The 20,064-nt window shown below is 38.3% G+C and overlaps 1 protein-coding gene across 1 annotated transcript in view; it reads left to right on the forward strand.

The window, feature by feature from the left end:
• The window catches only part of F13A1 (coagulation factor XIII A chain), a 124,442-nt gene that overhangs the window by 95,923 nt on the left and 8,455 nt on the right, over nucleotides 1-20,064 (forward strand). Inside the window, exons 14-15 of the mRNA XM_070940719.1 lie at nucleotides 13,467-13,603; nucleotides 16,156-16,299. Of these exons, the coding sequence (XP_070796820.1) occupies nucleotides 13,467-13,603; nucleotides 16,156-16,299 (281 nt within the window). The remainder of the gene's footprint in view (nucleotides 1-13,466; nucleotides 13,604-16,155; nucleotides 16,300-20,064) is intronic.

Here is a 20,064-nt window from a genome sequence, read left to right on the forward strand (position 1 = left end):
CTGTGGGTGTGGCTTGGTAGGGGGAGGGGGTAATGTGACTGGGTGGGTGTGGCCAACTTTTTTTTTTTTTACTTTTAAAAGCATTTTTTCTACAACCTTAAGAGGTTGCAGAAAAGAATGCTTTTAGAAGCCTCTGATGATCAAGCAACTCAGCTGGGATCGTTAGAGGCTTTTAAAGGCATTTTTTTCCTACAACCTCTTCAGCTGAAGAGGTTGTAGAAAAAAAATGCTTTTTAAAGCCTCTGACATCCCAGCTGAGCCACATGATGATCAGAGGCTTTTTTTTTTTACTTTTAAAAGCATTTTTTTGGCCGAAGAGGTTATAGAAAAAATGCTTTTAAAAGTAAAAAAAACCGCCTCTGATCATTGTGCGGCTCAGCTGGGCATGGGGGGGGGGGGGCGCAGGGATTTTTGCTACCGGTTCTCCGAACCACACACTGCCATCGCTACCGGATCAGGCGATCCGGTCCGAACCAGGAGCATTTCACCCCTGCTCAGCTCTAGTCTTCAAAATTCCCCCCTCTGTCCCCATGCTTTGGCAAGCATGATGATGGAGCGTGTCCTGGACCATTTACCCAGTTTAATTGTTTTCCTCAAAGCTGTCTTAGTTTCCAGAAGACAATATGCATATGAATTGGAAATGTAATCTATACAGGTAGTCCTCGAGTTACGATCACAATTAAATCCAAAATTTCACCTTTGTTAAGTGAATTTTGCTTCATTTTACGATCTCTCTCTCTCTCTCTCTCACCATGCTTGTTAAGCAAACTGCTGCAGTGGTAAATTTAGTAACACAGCTGTTACGTGAATCTGGCTTCCCTATTGACTTTGCTTATCAGAAGGTTGCAACAGGTGATCACCTGACCCTAAGACACTGCAACCATTATAAATATGAGTCAGTTGCCAAGGGACTGATTTTGTGACCATGGGGATGCTGCAATGGTCGTAAGTGTGAAAAACAGTCATAAGTCCCTTTTTTCAGTGCCATGTCACTAAACAAACTGTTGTAAATCAAGGACTACCTGTAGCATGCTTAATATCTCAATATTTTTCTCTCTGCCAAAATAAAAATTGGTACTAATAGAGAAATGATGTCAAGAGCAAGTGTTAAAAAAATCTTTTCACAGCATCATTTCCCCAAAATGCAGAGTGACTACTAATTAGTTATAAAAGAGAGAGGAGAAGTCACAAGCTTCTCTTTTTTCCCCCCATTTTTTTTATTCATAAACATTTTGAATACAGTGTATTGTCAGAGTATATCATTTACAAAAGAAAAACAAAGAGAACAAAAAGAAATATTAACACATATACTGGTAACAATAATAATAATGTAACAGAATAGTTTTGGCTAAATCTCTCTTTATGTTAGCTTATTTGTAATTCTGTTAATTATATTGGCATATGTATAATTATAAATCATCTTTATATTTAATTCATGCATAGCAATAATCTTTCTTCATCTAATTTCTACCTCTTATCTCTAACCGCTCATAAAATCTATTCCATATCAAGTAATATTCTGAGAAGTCACAGGCTTCTCACATCAGGAGAAATCTGATTGATTTCAGATACACATCTGACAGCATTACACAGAAATAGTAGTAATACACCCAAACATGTCTTTCGGAGTGCTTGTAGCATACAAACAACGTGGCTGATTCTACCATTAGGCAAAATTAAATGGCCACCTAAGGCAGCAGGATTTTGGCATTACAAAAAGGTAGTAAATTGTTTATTAATGTAGTATTTTATTTTTACAGCCAAGGAGAGAGAGAGAGAGAGAGCAGCATGTTTTCTTCCATTGCCAAAATAACTTGTTTGTCTTTCTGCTACACGGCAAAGGATCTTGGGAAGAGGTGGATGGGTAGGCTGGCAGGCTTCGTTTGCTACTCTGCCTTAGGCACCAAAACTTTATAGGCTGGCACTATGCACAAATAGGCACCAACTCTCCCTATGGCTCTGTCAATAAAGCTGATTTTCTTTCCTATGACAATAACGAACGTTTCAATTTCTTCACACCCTTTTCCTCTTATATAGATATTCTCTAAACCAAGAGTCCCCTCATTTGTTTTGCAGAACTTTTGGCAAAGCAAGGGCTGATAGCAGACTTTTGGAAAACCACCAGTTAACAGCCAAGAGGCTGCCAAGCTTTGTCCTGCTTTGTTGGTTGACTGAACATGTTTGGCTGTTGTGGAAAATCCTCTTCAGATATTAGTTGTAATAAATGCACAGGCATTAATCTGCATCTAATCATTATAACGTATATAAAAGTCTTCAGTTAGATAACACACTCTCTATATAATTAGGAAAAAGATGCATTTCCCTCTAATACCTTCATTTAACATTGTTAAGCTAAGGGAGAGGGATTGGCCTAAACTCACCAATTGAATTTCATTTCTCAAATGGCTCAAATCTTAATCCAAGTGCTCATCTCAATTGCTACAAATATTTTTAGTACCTTCTATTATCAGAACCAGAGATTGAAACTCTCACACTTGAATAGTGTGATAACTTGAATTAGAGCAGGTCTCCCTTACACTGACCATTTGTCAAATGTGGAATTCAACTCCCAGATTTCTTAAATTTCATGAATACATGTAATTCTGATACTTAGAATCGCTGTCTTGATGTGGTTGTGAGGCTTGCATGCTCTGAGGAGGATGAGAGCTATTTCAGGTCTCATCAGAAGAGTCAGACAAAGAGTGTCTCTCCCACAAACAGTATCATGAAATGTAATTTACAGAAACCCAACCTGGATCAGTTATCACTCAGTTTAATAAGGGTCGCTCTATGGATACAAAAAACCACAAAACAGTACACCACCAAAATGGAAGATCAGGTTGGAAAATAAGATCAGCATGTTAAAATCAGATCAGTGGTGGGTTGCTACAACTTCACCCCGGATTGGCTCCACCCACGTGCCTGGACGTCTGTGCACATGTGCAGAAGCTTCTGCGCATGCGCAGAAGCATCACACGCGCACCCACGAGCGAACCAGTAGCGAACAAAATTGAAACCCACTACTGGATCAGATGCAAGCAAGCTAGAAAAGATGAAACAAAAGAGGCTGAAGAACAAGAAGACCAAAGAATATCTGATCAAGAAAAATCACTTAGAAAAAAAGGAAAATCAAGGAAGCACTGGAAATAATAAAATAGCAAATAACAGCTACAGCTAAGGAGATCAGCAATACAAACTTCAAATTGCACACTATAGACAGAATCTCCAATTTCAGTCAAATCAGAAAAGTTTTTACCAATCCATCAAGAGACTGGAACCAGTCCACACAAGAAACAGTGGTGTTCTGGGCGCACCTGTGGGACAACTCAGAGAAATACAGTAAGAATGGATAAAGGAGATGGATAAGAAGCTGAAATGGAAGAACTTGGAATGAAAGAAATGATGGAGAAAGAAGGAAGAAAATTCAAGATTTGGTTAACAGCAGATGAAGATGAACTGCATGGGTTTTTTTTTGTTGAAACATCTGACTGGTCCACACCCATTTGTTGCCAAGCAATTTAACAATGTACTGTAAGGAGGTGAAATTGAAGGCTGGTTAACATCTGGCAAAATCTACCTGATAGTGAAAGATCTAGCAAAAGGGCTAGCACCAGGCAACTACAGGTCAATTACTTACTTAACAACAACTTTCAAATTGCCAACTGGTGCGGTAGTTGAAAGCATCTAGTTGAAAACAAGCTCTTTCCATCTGAGCAGAAAAGAAACTGCTCAAACTGCAGAGGAACAAAAGATCAAATCCTAACTGACAAGACAATTCTGGAAAACTGCAGGAAAAGGAAGACCAGCTTGAATGTAGTGTGGATTGATTACAAGAAGGCATTTGACTCCCTGCCGTATGACTGGATTATCAAGTGCCTAGAAATAACAGAAGTCAGTAGAAACATCAGAAGCTTTGTGCAAAGATCAATGGCACCATGGAAGTTGTCAGTCAATAGTGATAGACTGGGAGAGGTTAACATCAAGAAAGGAATCTTTCAAGGAGATTCACTATCACACTACTGTTTGTCATTGCATTGATTTCTCTGTCAACAATACTAAACAAGATAGGCCATGGCTATCAGACATCAAAAACATCTATCCCATCTTTTTTACATGAACAATCTGAAGGTGTATGGAAAATACCATCTAAAATAGAATTGCTGCTCGGCCATGTATGCAGCCAAGATATTGCAATGGAGTTGAAACGGGACAAATATATGCCATCCTCACCATCAACAAGGAAAAAGTAGTGAAAACTGAAAGAATCAGTAAAAAAGATGTTGAGACTCTAGAAAGAGTGCAGAGAAGAGCAACAAAGATGATTAGGGGACTGGAGGCTAAAACATGTAAAGAATGGTTGCTGGAATTGGGTATGTCTAGTCTGATGAAAAGAAGGACTAGGGGTGACATGATAGCAGTGTTCCAATATCTCAGGGGCTGCCACAAAGAAGAGGGAGTCAAGATATTCTCTAAAACATCTGAGGGCAGAACAAGACGCAATGGGTAGAAACTAATCAAGGAGAGAAGCAACCTAGAACTAAGGAGAAATTTCCTGACAGTTAGAACAATTAATAAGTGGAACAACTTACCTGCAGAAGTTGTGAATGCTCCAACACTGGAAGTTTTTAAGAAGATGTTGGATAACCATTTGTCTAAACTGGTGTAGGGTTTCCTGCCTAAGCAGGGGGTTGGACTTCGGGTGCTTTGGAGAATAGCTTGACTCCCTCTTCTTTGTGGCAGCCCCTGAGATATTGGAACACTGCTATAATGTCACCCCTAGTCCTTCTTTTCATTAAACTAGACATCCTATATACAAGTAGTCCTCGACTTACAACAGTTCACTTAGTGACCTTTAAAGTTACAAAGGCACTGAAAAAAGTGACTTATGACTGTTTTTCACACTTATGACCATTGCAGCCAGTGGTGGGTTGTTCCCGGTTCGGTCCAGTTCTATAGAACTGGTAGTAAAACCGGCGGGAGGCTCCGCCCGTCCACCACGACATCATCATGGGTGATCTGCGCATGTGCAGAAGCTTTGCGTGGTCCCGTTGCAAATCGATAGTAAAGGTAAGTAGAACTCACCCCTGGTTGCAGCATCCCCATGGTCACATGATCAAAATTCAGAAACTTGGCAACTGAGTCATATTTATGACAGTTGTAGTGTCCCAGGGTCATGTGATCATCTTTCGTGACCTTACAACGAAGTCAATGGGGAATCCAGATTCACGTAACAACTGTGTTACTAACTTAACGACTGCAGTGATTCACTTAACAACTGTGGCAAGAAAAGTTGTAAAATGGGGCAAAATTCACTTAACAAATGTTTCATTTAGCAACAAAAGTTTTGGGCTCAATTGTGGCCGTAAATTGAGGACTACCTGCATTTAAAGTGCATCTCTAGAAGGCTGAATTAGCATTTCCAGTTAAGGCTATAATGGGCATAATGTATAATCCACCACAGATGGCAAATTGCAGAATTAAATGAATTGAAATATTTATCTAGATTTACTAAAACACTACAGCAATGTAACTGTGAATAGCAAAGACATGGCAAAAGCAGAAACGTGCCAAAGATTGATGCAGAAATGTCAATTTGAAAAGTCCTCTAATCAAATCAAGTGCAAAGTTTGTTTTGCAGGGGTTTTTTTCTCCCAGCCCCAGCATTTCTGTATCTAATTAGCCTGGACAAATGTTTATCAGCAGTGTCCTCAAATAATATTACATCTTTTCCGAGCATTCCTCAGAGGAAGCCAATAAATCATATAATATTGCTGTGAGCGCTTGTCTTCAATAACCGCATTTTAAAAATGCATAATTCTTTCAATTCTTTGCCAAAACTGAACAGCATATTCCAACTTGCCTGGGTTAAATTGCCTAAATTGCTTAGGCCTATCTTCCTGTTTTGAAGCAAGAATATTAAAGAGTTGACAGGACCCAGAGCTGCTGTTTCTGTGTCATGTTCTTAAAAGGACCAAAGTGTTAGGATTGACATTTTGTCAGTGATTCTTTTGCCATGTCACCAGAATTATCCACGGCTGCAAAATTTATTGGCTCATAATGCCAACATTGTCCAACTCATATTCGTGGGTCCTCTCCTATGTTTTCCTTAGCATGCCAATGAATCTGTTTCTCCACCCAGAAACTTACCACATTATCAGCACAATTCAAAATGGAAGGCAATTATACTGTGATAACATATCCATGGAATTCATTTCCTGTGTCTGTCATTCAATCATCCTTCTCCCCAGACCCTTCAGAACAAATCTGAATGTCCAATTAGCTTCTGAAAAAAAAATCTTATGCTGCATTTTCAGGAGACAAATAGATGTTTCCTGAGGTAAGGAGAAAGAAAATTATTAGCAAGTATTTTACTTCTGTAGGGAAAGGATTCTTCCATATTCAGATGTAGCAGGAGAAAGACCTGTAGAAGAACTGGAAGGACTATTATTATTATTTGATCAACTTGGAGAAGAGCAAAAACAATTATCAGCTGGCCATGTTTGTCCAGAAAAATTCTAATGTTTTGTAACCATGATACAGAGGGAACGTAGCATTATGACTATTAGAATAACAAGATCTATTAAAAAGTAATCCAGGGATATTTCATGCATTGTTAGAAGACTTGAATAACTGGTCTCTGGCAATATCTCTGCTGGATTTTTCTTCTAAATTCTGGCAAGTTTAGACAGTTTATTAAAACACAAAAAACACAACTGTGTTGTGGAATGGTTGGGCAATTCTGATTTATCAGAATTCTGCTTCCTATTTCAGAAGGAAGCAGTTGGTGGTCAGTGCACCATATCTTGCCTGCATATGTCTAGCAGTTGGAGATGGCTTATCTGTGTTTTGGACAAACATGTCATTGCTGTCTAGAGCAGAATGTGCTTGAATACATATACACTGCATTGACTGTTTATTTCTGCTCACTCTCTCCAGCTTTCAGAAAAGGGAAACTGTCATTCTGTGACTTTTAATTTCATCCAGAAATATATTCATGGGGAGTTGGTTAGATGGATGGCTTTATAATAGGCTCCTACATTTGATGATATCTATGTCAGTTACTGTGTTAGAAGGCTGATGAGTCTGAAGATTTCCTATCTCAGTGCTGGAATTCAATTTTTTTTACTACCGGTTCTGTGGGCGTGGCTTGATGGGCATGGCAGGGGAAGGATATTGCAAAATCACCATTCCCTCCCCACTCCTGGGAGAAGGATATTGCAAAATCTCCATTCCCACTCAACTCTGGGGCCAGCCAGAGGTGGTATTTGCCAGTTCTCCAAACTACTCAAAATTTCCACTACCGGTTCTCTGAACTGCTCAAAATTTCCGCTACCGGTTCTCCAGAACCTGTCAGAACCTGCTGGATTTCACCCCTGGCCTATCTCCATTGTAGTATTTTCCATGGCTTTCTCTGGTTTAACAGTAAAGTTTAATACCCAGCCCTGCATTTTATTAGCTGGAGTACCAAATTCTTGATTGTGTTACTTTTTCTGTCCCTCTTGATGCTCCTGCTCAAATTTAATCGGGGCAGGGATTCAATTTTAATCTGTGTCATAACCATAATGTACCATCTTTAGTTCTTCATGGCCATGAAGCCAACCTGACCAGAGGTGGGTTTCAGCAGGTTCTGATCAGTTCTGGAGAACTGGTAGCAGAAATTTTGAGTAGTTCAGAGAACCGGTAGTAAAAAATTCTGACTGGCCCTACCCCCATCTATTCTCTGCCTCCCAAATCCCAGCTGATTGGGAGGAAATGGGGATTTTGCAGTAACCTTCCCCTGGAGTGGGGAGGGAATGGAGATTTTACAGTATCCTTCCCCTGCCATGCCCACCAAGCCGTGCCTAGCCCACCAAGCCATGCCACACCCACCAAGCCACACCCACAGAACCAGTAGTAAAAAATTTTGAAACCCACCACTGAACCTGACCATTTCTTATCCTTTAAATAAGCAAAAAGGATTGGGAACTTATTAATTAAATGATGGTAGTAGTGGTGGAATAAAAAAATACTTTCTTAAATATGTTTTTGAGCATATAATAAACTTAACAAAATTCTAAGCAACAGTATCAAAATGAGAAACCTGTGGCTTTCAAATTCTGCTGATCTGCAGATACGAGTTGCCTCAGCCAATATTGTGAATGGTTGAATGTGTTGGGAATTATCATCCAATAACTTCTTAAGCCAATCTTGGTTTAATTTTATTAGTCCCGATCATCATCATATCCTGGCAAGGAGGAGAAAGAAAAGGAATAAATACTTCCATTTTGCCTAAATCAGCCTGTAGCAAACCATCTGATCTCTAAATCGTGCAAATGTTATCTGTAGTTATTCAAAACATAATTTGTAGTTAATCAATTGTAGACTAATTGATCAAATTAGTCAGCCTAAAATAAACATTAAAATTTCTGCACTTTTGTGGCCACACCAGAGGACTAATAAGCCAGATATATAAATCAGAGAGGTTAGGTTCATTGTTGCAATGCTGAATCACTTCTGAATTGAACTTTTGCTTTCAATAGAATTTGATCCTCAGTCTCTCTAGGCTTAATAACCAAATCCATTTGTCAGGAACTTGGGTGTATCTGGCACAGTTTGCCTTTTGATTCAATTGAGAGAAGATGATGATTAAGCATTTAGTATTTCAGATTCAAAGAGTCTAAGCTAAAGTGCCTCATTTTGAATTGAAAACAGTTGCTTTGAGAGCCAGTTTGGTGTAGTGGCTTTGATGCTAATCTAGACACTGGGAGCCTATGAATCTTAGTCCTCCCTTTGGTGTGAAAATCAATTGGGTGACTCTAAGCCAGGGGTCAGTGGTGGGTTTCTACCGGTTCACCCCAGTTCCCATGAACTGGTAGTGGTGGCAGCAGAAGGTTCCGCCCACCCACCTGGACATCATCATGGACGGTCTGCGCATGCACAGAAAGTTCTGCGCATGTGCAGAAGCACCACACGCGAGTGAAGCGAGCACGCACACGCATACACTCCCGGTTCCAAACCAGTAGCAAAGGAAAGAGGAATTCACTACTGCTAGGGGTGTCAAACTCAATTTCTTTGAGGGCCATATCAGAGTTGTGTTTTACCTCAGGGGGCCAGGATGGGCGTGGTCAGCTTGATGTCACTCGTGTCAGAGGCGCCTGTGGCGGCCTGAGCACTCTGCCAGTGAAAACAGGCTCCTAGCTCCAATTTTGACTGCGATGGCTTCCTGCATCCCTCTGCCAGTGAAAATGGAGCTTGGGAGAGCCGCCTGCAGCCCTTGGATGCACCATTTTCAGCTGCGATGGCATCCTGCAACCCTCTGCCAGCGAAAATGGAGATTTCTGTTTTTGCTAGCACAGGCACCATGGGCCAGTTCTCTGCTGTTTCCAGGGCGGCCCCGCAGGCCAGATCTAAGCATCCCACGGATTGAAATACTTGCAATTTGAAAAGCTTTGCCCGCTACCCCTTGAATTCCTTTTTGAAATGAGATCTGCAGGAGAGAAACGGAGTTTTAATGTAATTTATTAAACCCTAATAAATAAGACTGATATAGTTCATTCTTATAAATGAAATGCAACCTATCCTTAAAGCCTCTGTTAATTATCATGATCTCTGTGACCATCCATTTGGAGTATGCAAAGGTTTACACCCCTTTTCCACAGCATTCCTATCACAATGGTTTTCAAACTTAGCAACTTTAAGACAACTGCATGCTGCCCGGGGAATTATTGGAGTAACATCTTAAAGTTACAGAGTTTGAAAAACACTGAACTACAAGGTAATGGAATGCTTCTCTCCTAACTACAAACACTCACTGGATGGTTTGTTTGTTTTTATCTTCTCAGTAAGCATTTTCCTTATCTGTTTTCAATTGCTATGGTTGCAATGGCTCCTTTTCAAAAGTGTGGTAGTTATAAGTTTCTGTAGTGCAATCGCCACTCGCACGATGGGTTTTGTTTGTGATGGGCACAGGACTTATCCATATTATCAATTATTATCTTAAACAATTCCTCTCAACAGATAACCATGCCTTCAAATCTTACCCAGTAAACACCTCTCCAAAGGTGTGAATGATTTCCAATCAGGCTACCATCAAATGTGTCAGCTAAACACAGTCCCCACTACCACTATAAAGTGCTTGTAACATTTAGTGGCTTCAGCATCAACTTTAGTCATATCCCTGGCCAAGGATACGTAAATAATCACATTTAAGGGACATGTCCTCCAGAGGTAACTTCTGTCTCATCCCCATCCTACACTGTCAAACTATTTACTAAGTTTGCACTACTATTCATCTTCTCATCGTTCCCACCACCCATCTCCTTTCACTTATGACTGTATGATTGTAATTTTGTTGCTTGTATCCTTATGATTTATATTGATATTGTTTCCTGATTGCTTATTTGTACCCTATGACTATCATTAAGTGTTGTACCTTATGATTCTTGATGAACGTATCTTTTCTTTTATGTACACTGAGAGCATATGCAGCAAGACAAATTCCTTGTGTGTCCAATCACACTTGGCCAATAAAAAATTCTATTCTATTCTATTCTACCGAGGCATTCTATGCATGTCTTTATGTCCTGCTAGCATTCCATGAAGGCCCTCCATTTTCTGTTTTTTTAGAGGACATGGTCTTCTGATGCAGGCATTGTTGAACTTCTAGTTCCACTGCAGTGTTTTTTTCCTCTTAAATACATGCTTGCTAAGGTTGATGGGGCTCAGTCTGCAACAGTGGCAATCCAACCAATTCTACAGATGGAACTGACAGCTGGGACACCAGCAATTTCTACCTATGTACGATAGCCAAGGTATCCTGTCAGATGGTTGTTTCCATCAGTGATTCAATCCATATCATTTTGTCATCATTCCCTCCCAGGGATCAGAAGACATCCTCGATTCCATCCTAAACAGGGTTGCTATTCCAGTACTGTGTTGACTCATGTACATATGGGTCACTTTCACTATGAATATATGAGTCCTATTATCATTTTGTCACCATCAAAGTATCCAATCATTTCTTTATTCTTATTTCGGGTCTAGGTGTGGACTTTGTGCATCATTTTGTATATGACTTCAACCCCTGGTTGTGCTTTGAGCTGGCCAGGAGCTACAACTAGTAGCTTTGCAAAGTTATTCTACAGCATGGGTGTCAAATTCGCCGTGTCATGTTGCCATCACGTGACATTTTGCAACGTTTTCCCCCTTCTCTTTCTACAGTGATCATTTTTATCAAGACCATAAGGATTTCCTATACCTCTAATTTAATGGGGCCGCTAGGACAGAAAGTTACTTTTAATGCCCCAGTTGGAAGGACTAAAGGAACTACAGTTCCCAGCATCCTTCACTACTGCCCACACTATCTGGACCTACTGTAATAGAAACATATGAAGCGTTGCTGTTTCCCATCCATTTATGCAGTAAATTCATTCATATGCTGATGGGTTTTTTTGTTTGTTTGTTTGTTTTTTAATTTGATTTATATGCCGCCCTTCTCCGGAGACTCAGGGCGGCTTACAATGCGCTAAGCAATAGCCTTCATTCTTTTGTATATTTATACAAAGTCAGCTTATTGCCCCCACAACTGGGTCCTCAATTTACCTACGTTAGAAAGGATGGAAGGCTGAGTCAACCTTGAGCCTTGGCGAGATTCGAACCTGCAGTAATTGCAGGCATCTGGTCTTCAAGAAGTGTTTGTCATATCTGAATCACAACCCTGATTTGAATCTTAATGAACTATCTACATGCATCTTTGTAGACCTGTATTCCTATCCAGAGTCACAGACCTGGGTGAGACTAATTCATTAATTGGATCATGGGCAAAATATCCTCCTGACTGTAGAAATGTTTTAAAAACAGCAGCTGAAAGTACAGACCATTTATAGTCATAAGTATCTTAGACTAGACTAGACTAGACTAGACTAGACTAGACTAGACTAGAATAGAATAGAATAGAATAGAATAGAATAGAATAGAATAGAATAGAATAGAATAGAATAGAATAGAATAGAATAGAATAGAATAGAATAGAATTCTTTATTGGCCAAGTATGATTGGACACACAAGGAATTTGTCTTGGTGCATGCACTCTCGGTGTACATAAAAGAAAAGCTACATTCGTCAAGAATCATAAGGTACAACACTTAATGATAGTCATAGGGAAACAGTCAATATAAATCTTAAGGATAACAGCAACAAGGTTACAGTCATACAGTCACAAGTGGGAGGAGATGGGTGATAAGTTAAAGTAGTACTCAACTATTTTTCCAAGTGAGAGAGTTGATGTGACTTCTGTTTCTTTGAAATAGTACAGTTTTGTTATGTCTATTTGTTTAAAGTACACAAGCAGAGAAAACTGTAGGAAAACAGATCTCCTGTGTCTAATTTTTGGCAAGCGGTGTTTATAGTCCCCTTTCCCCAAACCCCTAAACCTGTTTTTGTGTAGTTAAAATTATCAGGATTTTGCATAGTAATTCCACACTCCATTGTCTTTCTGGCAGAAAGCTCCCTCAAACTGTATTTAGTCCATATGTAATTTTAGAGATGATATTCATTTATATCTATTCTTATACACTGCCTTTCAGGAACCAGCCCTCCCGAGATGACTCGCAATATCTGAAAAACATAAGTAGTCATTATAACATATTGCGAAGTGTAAAACCATAATTTATAAAGCATAAAAACAAAACCAAAAAAATGTAACAGCAGCCATTAAGCAATATAAAAGAGTACAAGCAGTAAAGCATAAAAATTTCAAACAGCAGCAGTTAAATTCAGAACAACTTAAATGCCAATTAAAAGAAAGTTGGAACAAAGAGCCTTCAGGGACCTAGAAATATATTTCTACTGTACAAGGATATTTCATAAGCTTAGAAAGGCACATTTCTAATTGCCCACCTTGTCTAATACCCTACAAGCAAGGCCTTAAAGCCAGTCTTAGTATCACCACAAAATTATTTGATCCTAAATCTTTGAAAAATGTGGCTTATATTGTACCTCATCCCATAACTATGAGTTCCATTCTCTGTACCAGTTTGAAGCTTTCAAATATCTTTGAAGGACAGACTGCCACAGAACACATTATAGCCTTGGTGTAACTAGAGTTTATATGGGGCAGTCATATAAAGGCATGTTAGCAAGAGAAGAGTAGGAAACTAGTTTAATATAGCAGATAAAGGCACCAGGCTAGAACCTTGCATTCTACTCCTGCCTTAGACATATGGCCAATTGGGTAACTTTGGGTAGGTGTCTCTCAGGAAGATAAAAGAAAGAAATGGTAAGCCACTTCCAAAAATATAGGCAAGAAATCCACAGTGACTTGTTCAGGCAATCACCAGGAGACAAGTGAAGGCATAAAATTAAGATATGAATTAGCTAGGGAAGCAGGCAGGTGTCATCCACGAAACTAAAAGGGACAAGATTAGAAAATGTTGCAATAATTCAATGTATAGTTATTTGATTTTAGTTTTCTTTTTTTTTTCCTGCAGGCTCCTGGAGAGAAAGTTGTTGGAAAGGACATGACAGTAATAGTGGAGTTCCCCAACCCTCTGAAGCAAAATCTCACCAATGTCTGGGTCCGACTTGATGGCCCTGGTGTGTTAAAACCAGTCTCAAAATTATTCAGGTAAGGAAAGGCCCAGTATAGCATACCGGTAGTTTTCTGGGTATTCATTACAAAATGAACACTAAATGTGCCACCATATTTGAGCAATATCGATTTCTTTCTTGAGGGCATGAAATCAATCTTCTCCAATCATTTGTCCTCCAGGTATGTCAGGACTATAACTCCCAGAAACTTCAGCTAGCAAAGTTCTGCTAACTGGGAATTTAGTGAGTGATTACCTCCAAATATCTGTGAATTAGAGGAATTGATCTAAATTATTATAAAACTGTGTTCCTTCCCCGGGCAACAGTGACAGCAAGATACTGTATCGAGATAATGAACAAGATAACTTAATGTTACAGTAATGTGTTTACTGGAATAGTTTAGCAGCTAAATTATGAAAATGTAATCCAGCAAAACTCATTTAAAATGTCACTTATTTTAAGAAAACATGAAATAAAATAGCATTTCTCTGCCTAATCCTCATTATCCTTACAGTCCATCTGATATTGATGATAGTAATAATACACTTTACAAATCTTATAAATCTAACTCAAATTTTTTAAACATTGAAAAATTCCTACATAAATTCTCATGACATTTCCATATGAGTCAGTCTGAAAGCAGATCCAGGTCAATGTGTGTTTGGGGATCTAACTGATTTAATTCAGGTTCAGCTATGATGTCACTAAAACCAGTCCAAACTCCTCTCCTCTCTCCTCCCCCCTCGTCTCCCCTCCCTCCCCTCGATTTCATTCACTTATTGGAGGGAAAGTATCCCTCACCTTTTCTCCCAATTCCTCAACTTCAGGTCCCACAAAGAGAATGCTAGGTTGTTGGCTATGAAGCTCTCCCTCAAAAGGCAAGAGGAAAAAAAGGAGGGATGACCATTAAAAAACCAGTTAGTCTTTCTTTCTTTCAAAAACCACAAGAATTGGTTTTGTAAAGTAATAATTAAAAAAGGGGAGATTCTTGAACTTGCATTAATATACAAATCGAACCTGCTTGTTAATAGTGAAAATTTGCTGAGTTCTGATCAGGGAGTGAATTTCACCTAAGGTTCAAACTTCATTGCAAGGAAAATTCTCCTTTATTAATTATCCGGAGTCTAAATAATCAAGTAAACCTTTTCTTTCTTTCAGTGGTAATTGTAACATAGTATTTTAATCTGATTCTGTTATTTTTAAATTGTTTTAAATATTTTATTGATTTTTTTTTGTTTTCTGCTACCATTTTTATATTTATTTTTTATAATGATCTTGAAAGAGTGCTTTTAAGAATAAGAGCAAGAGCAAGGAATCTACAATCATCTAGATATTGCTGAACAGCAATTTCTAGTATCTTGCATCATTGTCAATGTTGTTTGGATCTGTGGGAAGTTGTAATTTAGCAGTCACTTGTGAGCTATAGGTTTCCTCTTCTTGTGTTAAATTATGGAACTATTTCAATGTAAGGTGTCTTGTAAATACAAGTACTGAATTACATTTTCATTTGGCATGATTGTGGTAAGTTAAAGTCATAGAAAATAAACCATCACAGATTGTTTAAATATTCATCCCATTTTCCTCATTATATTGAAGATGATAAATGACCAATCCACCCTGATGGCTCAACACATTACCAAGAATCATCCATCACCACATTACTTCAAATCAATCGAATTAGTTTGGTTTTATTTCATTAGCAAAAAATTAATACTTTTTTCCTCTGGGATATATTCCAGTTTTGTTTTTACTTATTTCTGAACAAGTCCTTTTGGAAATGCCACACCCAGCCTTCTAGATTGCATTATTTCTTCCTTGACAAAGTTATATGCAAGGGATTATTTTAAGCCATCAAGATTTATACAAAAATCTATGTTCTACTACACTGTAGTCACCAGCTTCAACAAGCATTCAAGATTTTGTTCCTGCAACTATAGACTCAAGGCTTAAATGGAAACAGTTCTGAAATTGCTTGTTATTAAATTAAAGCTTAAAGATCTAAAAGCCAAACCACATGCTAAGTAGATCCATGGATAACCTTCCATGTGTATATTTTTCATTAAGAGTCTTGGATTCAAACGGGAACACAGCACTGGAGTAAAACAACTATTATTACTACCGTTATTATCTTGATTTAAATCACCTTTCTACAACTATAATTTGCCCAAGGTAGGGAAAAAAACAGACAAGTGAAGACAAATATATACAGTCTATATCTATATCTATAAAGATCTATATCTAGAAAAAAACTGAGCAAATTTTAATTTTTAAAACAAACTATCTAATATTATAGTCCTGATGTAAAATCCTCCATTCTTCTTACAACTACCTTGTAAGTTATCGTAAATAAACAGATCTCATTCATAAGTTGTCTAAAAAAAAGAATATAACTCTGAATGATAATTGTATAGTTGCTTAGGTTGTCTAGATATGTGTACATTTTTTAAGGCTTTAAAATAACCCCAATAATTGGAGATAGGTTATCTGTTCAAATCAAAGATTCTTTTTTCTACTACCAAGAATGCTAGTTTATATATTAGATTTATAAACCATGTCAAACTATGTTTGCATTATTGTATTTCACTGCAGAGAGATTCCAAGGAATTCAACCTTGATCTGGGAAGATAAGTATGTTCCAAAGCAGCATGGCTTCCGAAAGTTGATTTCAAGCTTGAATTGTGATGCCTTACGACATGTCTATGGCGAGCTGGACATCAATATTCAGAGTGCCAAGTAAAGATCTTCTCCTTTCTTTCTTTTTTTAAATTCAGTAATTCCACCTTTCATGACAGGAAAGTAAGAGAAAGAACTGCATTTTCAAACTTCTGCCATAATCCAGAAGTTGCCAAACATATATTCTGCGCATATGCTTTCTAATTTTTTTCCAATTTATTTTCAGAGGGGTTTTTTTCCACTCAAAACGATGAAAGATCAAGTTCATATAAACATATATAAATATCCACATATTCATTTGCATCATGCCTTTTTTCAAAGTTAATTACATGAGGTACATAATCCCCACTTTTGTCACAAACAACACTGTAAAATCTGTTCAACTAAGGGATTGTGATTAAACACTAAGCCTCACACTCATGAGATTTTGATTGAGAGTAAGGTAGATGGCCCAGAAGTAATTTAAGTCCAAGTCTCCTACTTCCTGATACAACACTCTTTATACCATCGTACCAAATTACACACCAAGTTTACAAGTATACTTAGACTGATTTTCTTTGCCCATCAACGTCTTTGCTGAGATTTAGCACTGAACTGAGTCTTCTTTTGTCCCAAACTGACATAAGCATCACTAAAAGACAATAACTGAGCACCAATAAAAAAAAAATAGAATTATTTCAACAAACAGCAGAAAATTACTCAATATGAATTAGTTCAAGTGTTAATTAGTTCCCAACTAATAATAAGAATATATGCTGTTACATATTAAAATCAGGACAATTTTAAAATATTTCAGCTTCTGGAGCATCCTGAATGTTAGTTTTAATTAAAACTTGATATCCCATAGATACTTTGAAAGAGAGAAAAAAATCAGGGCAATAAAATGTTCTCTTTGTTGTCTTTTATTCCCAACAAACTTCGATGTGTGCAAAGTGAGAGTTTGATTCCGAAAACATAGGTTGAATTTTTACTTTCTCCCCCCGCCTTTCATAATAACTTGATTCTTACCAGCATTTTGAGGACTGTCTTGTTGAGTCCTGATGTGTAGAAGCTACCTTGTTTTTCATGGGGAAGAGTTAAAGAAGTCATGAGATTTGCTTTAGCACTTCTGTTAGCAAGTCATATATCCAGAGGGCATCTTTGAGATTTGGCTGAGAATAGAAGCACAGCTGCAGCTATGTCTGAAGTGGGTGAGATCAAAATCAAAACAATGGTGGGTGAGATGCTGTGATTCTAGCTCTGCCCCTTTTGAATGGGCATGCAGCCTCAGAGTGGATTTTGAATCTCCTCTCAACAGTCAATGCAGCTGCTTACATACATTCCTTTCAGTGGCTTACCAGCAATTTCAGTTGCAAATATTAATCTGATTGGTCTATTAGGGTAACCAAAGTATTCTGATGTCTAATTGTGACTCACTATTGCCATTAAATATGTACAAATTGTGGGTTGAACTTGCTAGAATATCAATCAGTAATATCAATTACTGATTGCTAGCACAGGCATCTAGGATGATATATAAGAGGAATAAAAAGACATCCCATCCTTAAAGACTATCCTAACTGTCCTTGCATGGCTCAGTGCCAGTGGTGGGTTGCCCCTGGTTCAGACCAGTTCTATAGAACCGGTAGTAAAACTGGTGGGAGGCTCCGCCCACTGACTCCAACGTCATCAGAATGCTTCTATGCATGCACAGAAGCTTCTGTGCATGCGCAGAAGAGTATGCGTGCGTGCATGCGTCCCCATTGCAAAGTGGTAGTAAAGGTAGGTAGAACCCACCCCTGCTCAGTGCCTACTTCACATCTCTGTTTTGGTAGAGATTGCAAGGGGTTAAATCCAACACTGGGACACCGATCCACAAGCTGCGTTCCTTTATAGGCAAGATCAGCCACAATGTATTATTAAGCAAATTTTAAGAAATCTGCTCTAGATTTTTAAAATCATAGAAATTTACTTTCTTGAAACTTGCAAGGTGGCACTAACATAGCCAACTCTGTTCTCAAAGAGCTAAGCAGAACCATGGTTACTATTTGGATGGGAAGCTATCAGAACAACTCAAAAGATGACATTAAAAAATGAATTCTGTATTGTTACCAACACTGTAAGAGGGCAGCCATGTAAGTCTATGCAGGTAGTCCTTGGTTTATGACCATAATTGAGCCCAAAATTTTCATTGCTGAGTGAGACATTTGTTAAGTGAACTTTGCCCCATTTTACAACCTTTCTTGCCCAATTGATAAGTGAATCACTGAAGTTGTTAAGTTAGTAATATGGTTGTTAAGTGAATCTGGCTTCCCCATTGACTTTGCTTGTCAGAAGATTGCAAAAGGTTACATCACGTGACCTTGGGACACTGTAATTATCCTAAATATGAGTCAGTTGCCAAGCATATGATTTTTTGATCACATGACCATGGGGATGCTGCAACAGTCATAAGTGTCAAAAACAGTAATAAGTCACTGTTTTCAGTGCTGTTGTAACTTTGGATGGTCACTAAACGAACTGTTGTAAATTGAGGACTACCTGTAGAGCCAAAAAAAATCAGGAGGAGTCTAGTGGCAGAATAATACATTTTACTGAAAAGCAACTGAGCTGTAACTCATAAAAGCTTTTGTCTTTTAATAACATTTGTCTGAAATGATACTACCAGACACCTACTGTTGCCAAGAAAACTATATCGCCAGACTCATGAAATTATTAGCAGTTGAACTTGGCAAGGAAGTCTTTGCTTTTTCACAATTATCATCATAATCATTTATTTTGACCTGGAGCCAAACCATTGTTTCAGAAGAAAAGTTGCTTGTGGAATATTCTAATTCAAGTCTCAAATTGAGTTGACTGTAGACAATAACATACTGTACCTTGGATGGAATTTGTGGGAACAACTTATAACTTAAGGCCCCAGCAAGGCAATTTTCAGTGGTCATTGATAATAAGCCTCTTTTGATGTGCCATGAGTTTATTCTTTTGAGAAATTATCTAATTAAGTGTGCATTGTTAATGAAGTCAGTTTGTATGTAAAATCTGATTATGCTGCTTTACACCAAAGTCGACTACTGTTAATCTTCTTTTCACTTGTGTCTTAAAAGCTTATATCTAAGGATATTTACCCATGTAGTATGACTGTATTACTATTATCCTTCTCATCTTTTCTACCAACTTCTCTTATTGGTATTTTAGGATTATATTATTTTGTTGTTTATATGTATACGGAAAGCCTTTGCAAATTCCTTGTGTGTCTGATCACACTTGGCCAATAAAGTATTCTATTCTATTCTATTACCACAAACTAATGCAATAAAAGAATCACCTTGCCTGCACGAGTCTCTTCCAGGTCTGGTTGGTTGAATTTAGAGTGTACATTTTACTCCCTTTGGACAGTCTGCTCCTAATCTGCCATTTCCTAGATATGCTGGATTGCATTTTACATGATAGGTTCACCTATTGTCATAAATCAGGGATTGGCAATGTTGTACATCACAGCACCCAAAAGAGCCATAGATCACCTCTGCAAAACCTCTAGATCAAAATTGCCAGTTTAACTCTGGTTTTTCATTTCATCAAGAAGGTGATTACTTATACAGTTGATAATATCTGTCACAGCAAGCAACAGCATCTAGGCCAGGGGTGTCAAACTCGCAGTGCCATGTTGTCATCACATGACGTATTGTGGCTTTTTCCCCTTCGCTAACCCGGGGGTGGGCGTGGCCAGCATGTAATGCATCCAACCTGTGTGCCACGAGTTTGACACCCCTGATCTAGGCTTACCTTGGTTTTCTCTAAGCAGGGTTTGGTTTTTTTTAATTCTTGGGTGGAGAGCCAAAAAAA

The sequence above is a fragment of the Pituophis catenifer genome, unplaced genomic scaffold (genome assembly GCF_029215685.1).
Source record: "Pituophis catenifer annectens isolate HBS135680 unplaced genomic scaffold, rPitCat1.0.hap2 SCAF_3, whole genome shotgun sequence".
In the NCBI taxonomy this organism is placed as follows: Eukaryota; Metazoa; Chordata; class Lepidosauria; order Squamata; family Colubridae; genus Pituophis; species Pituophis catenifer.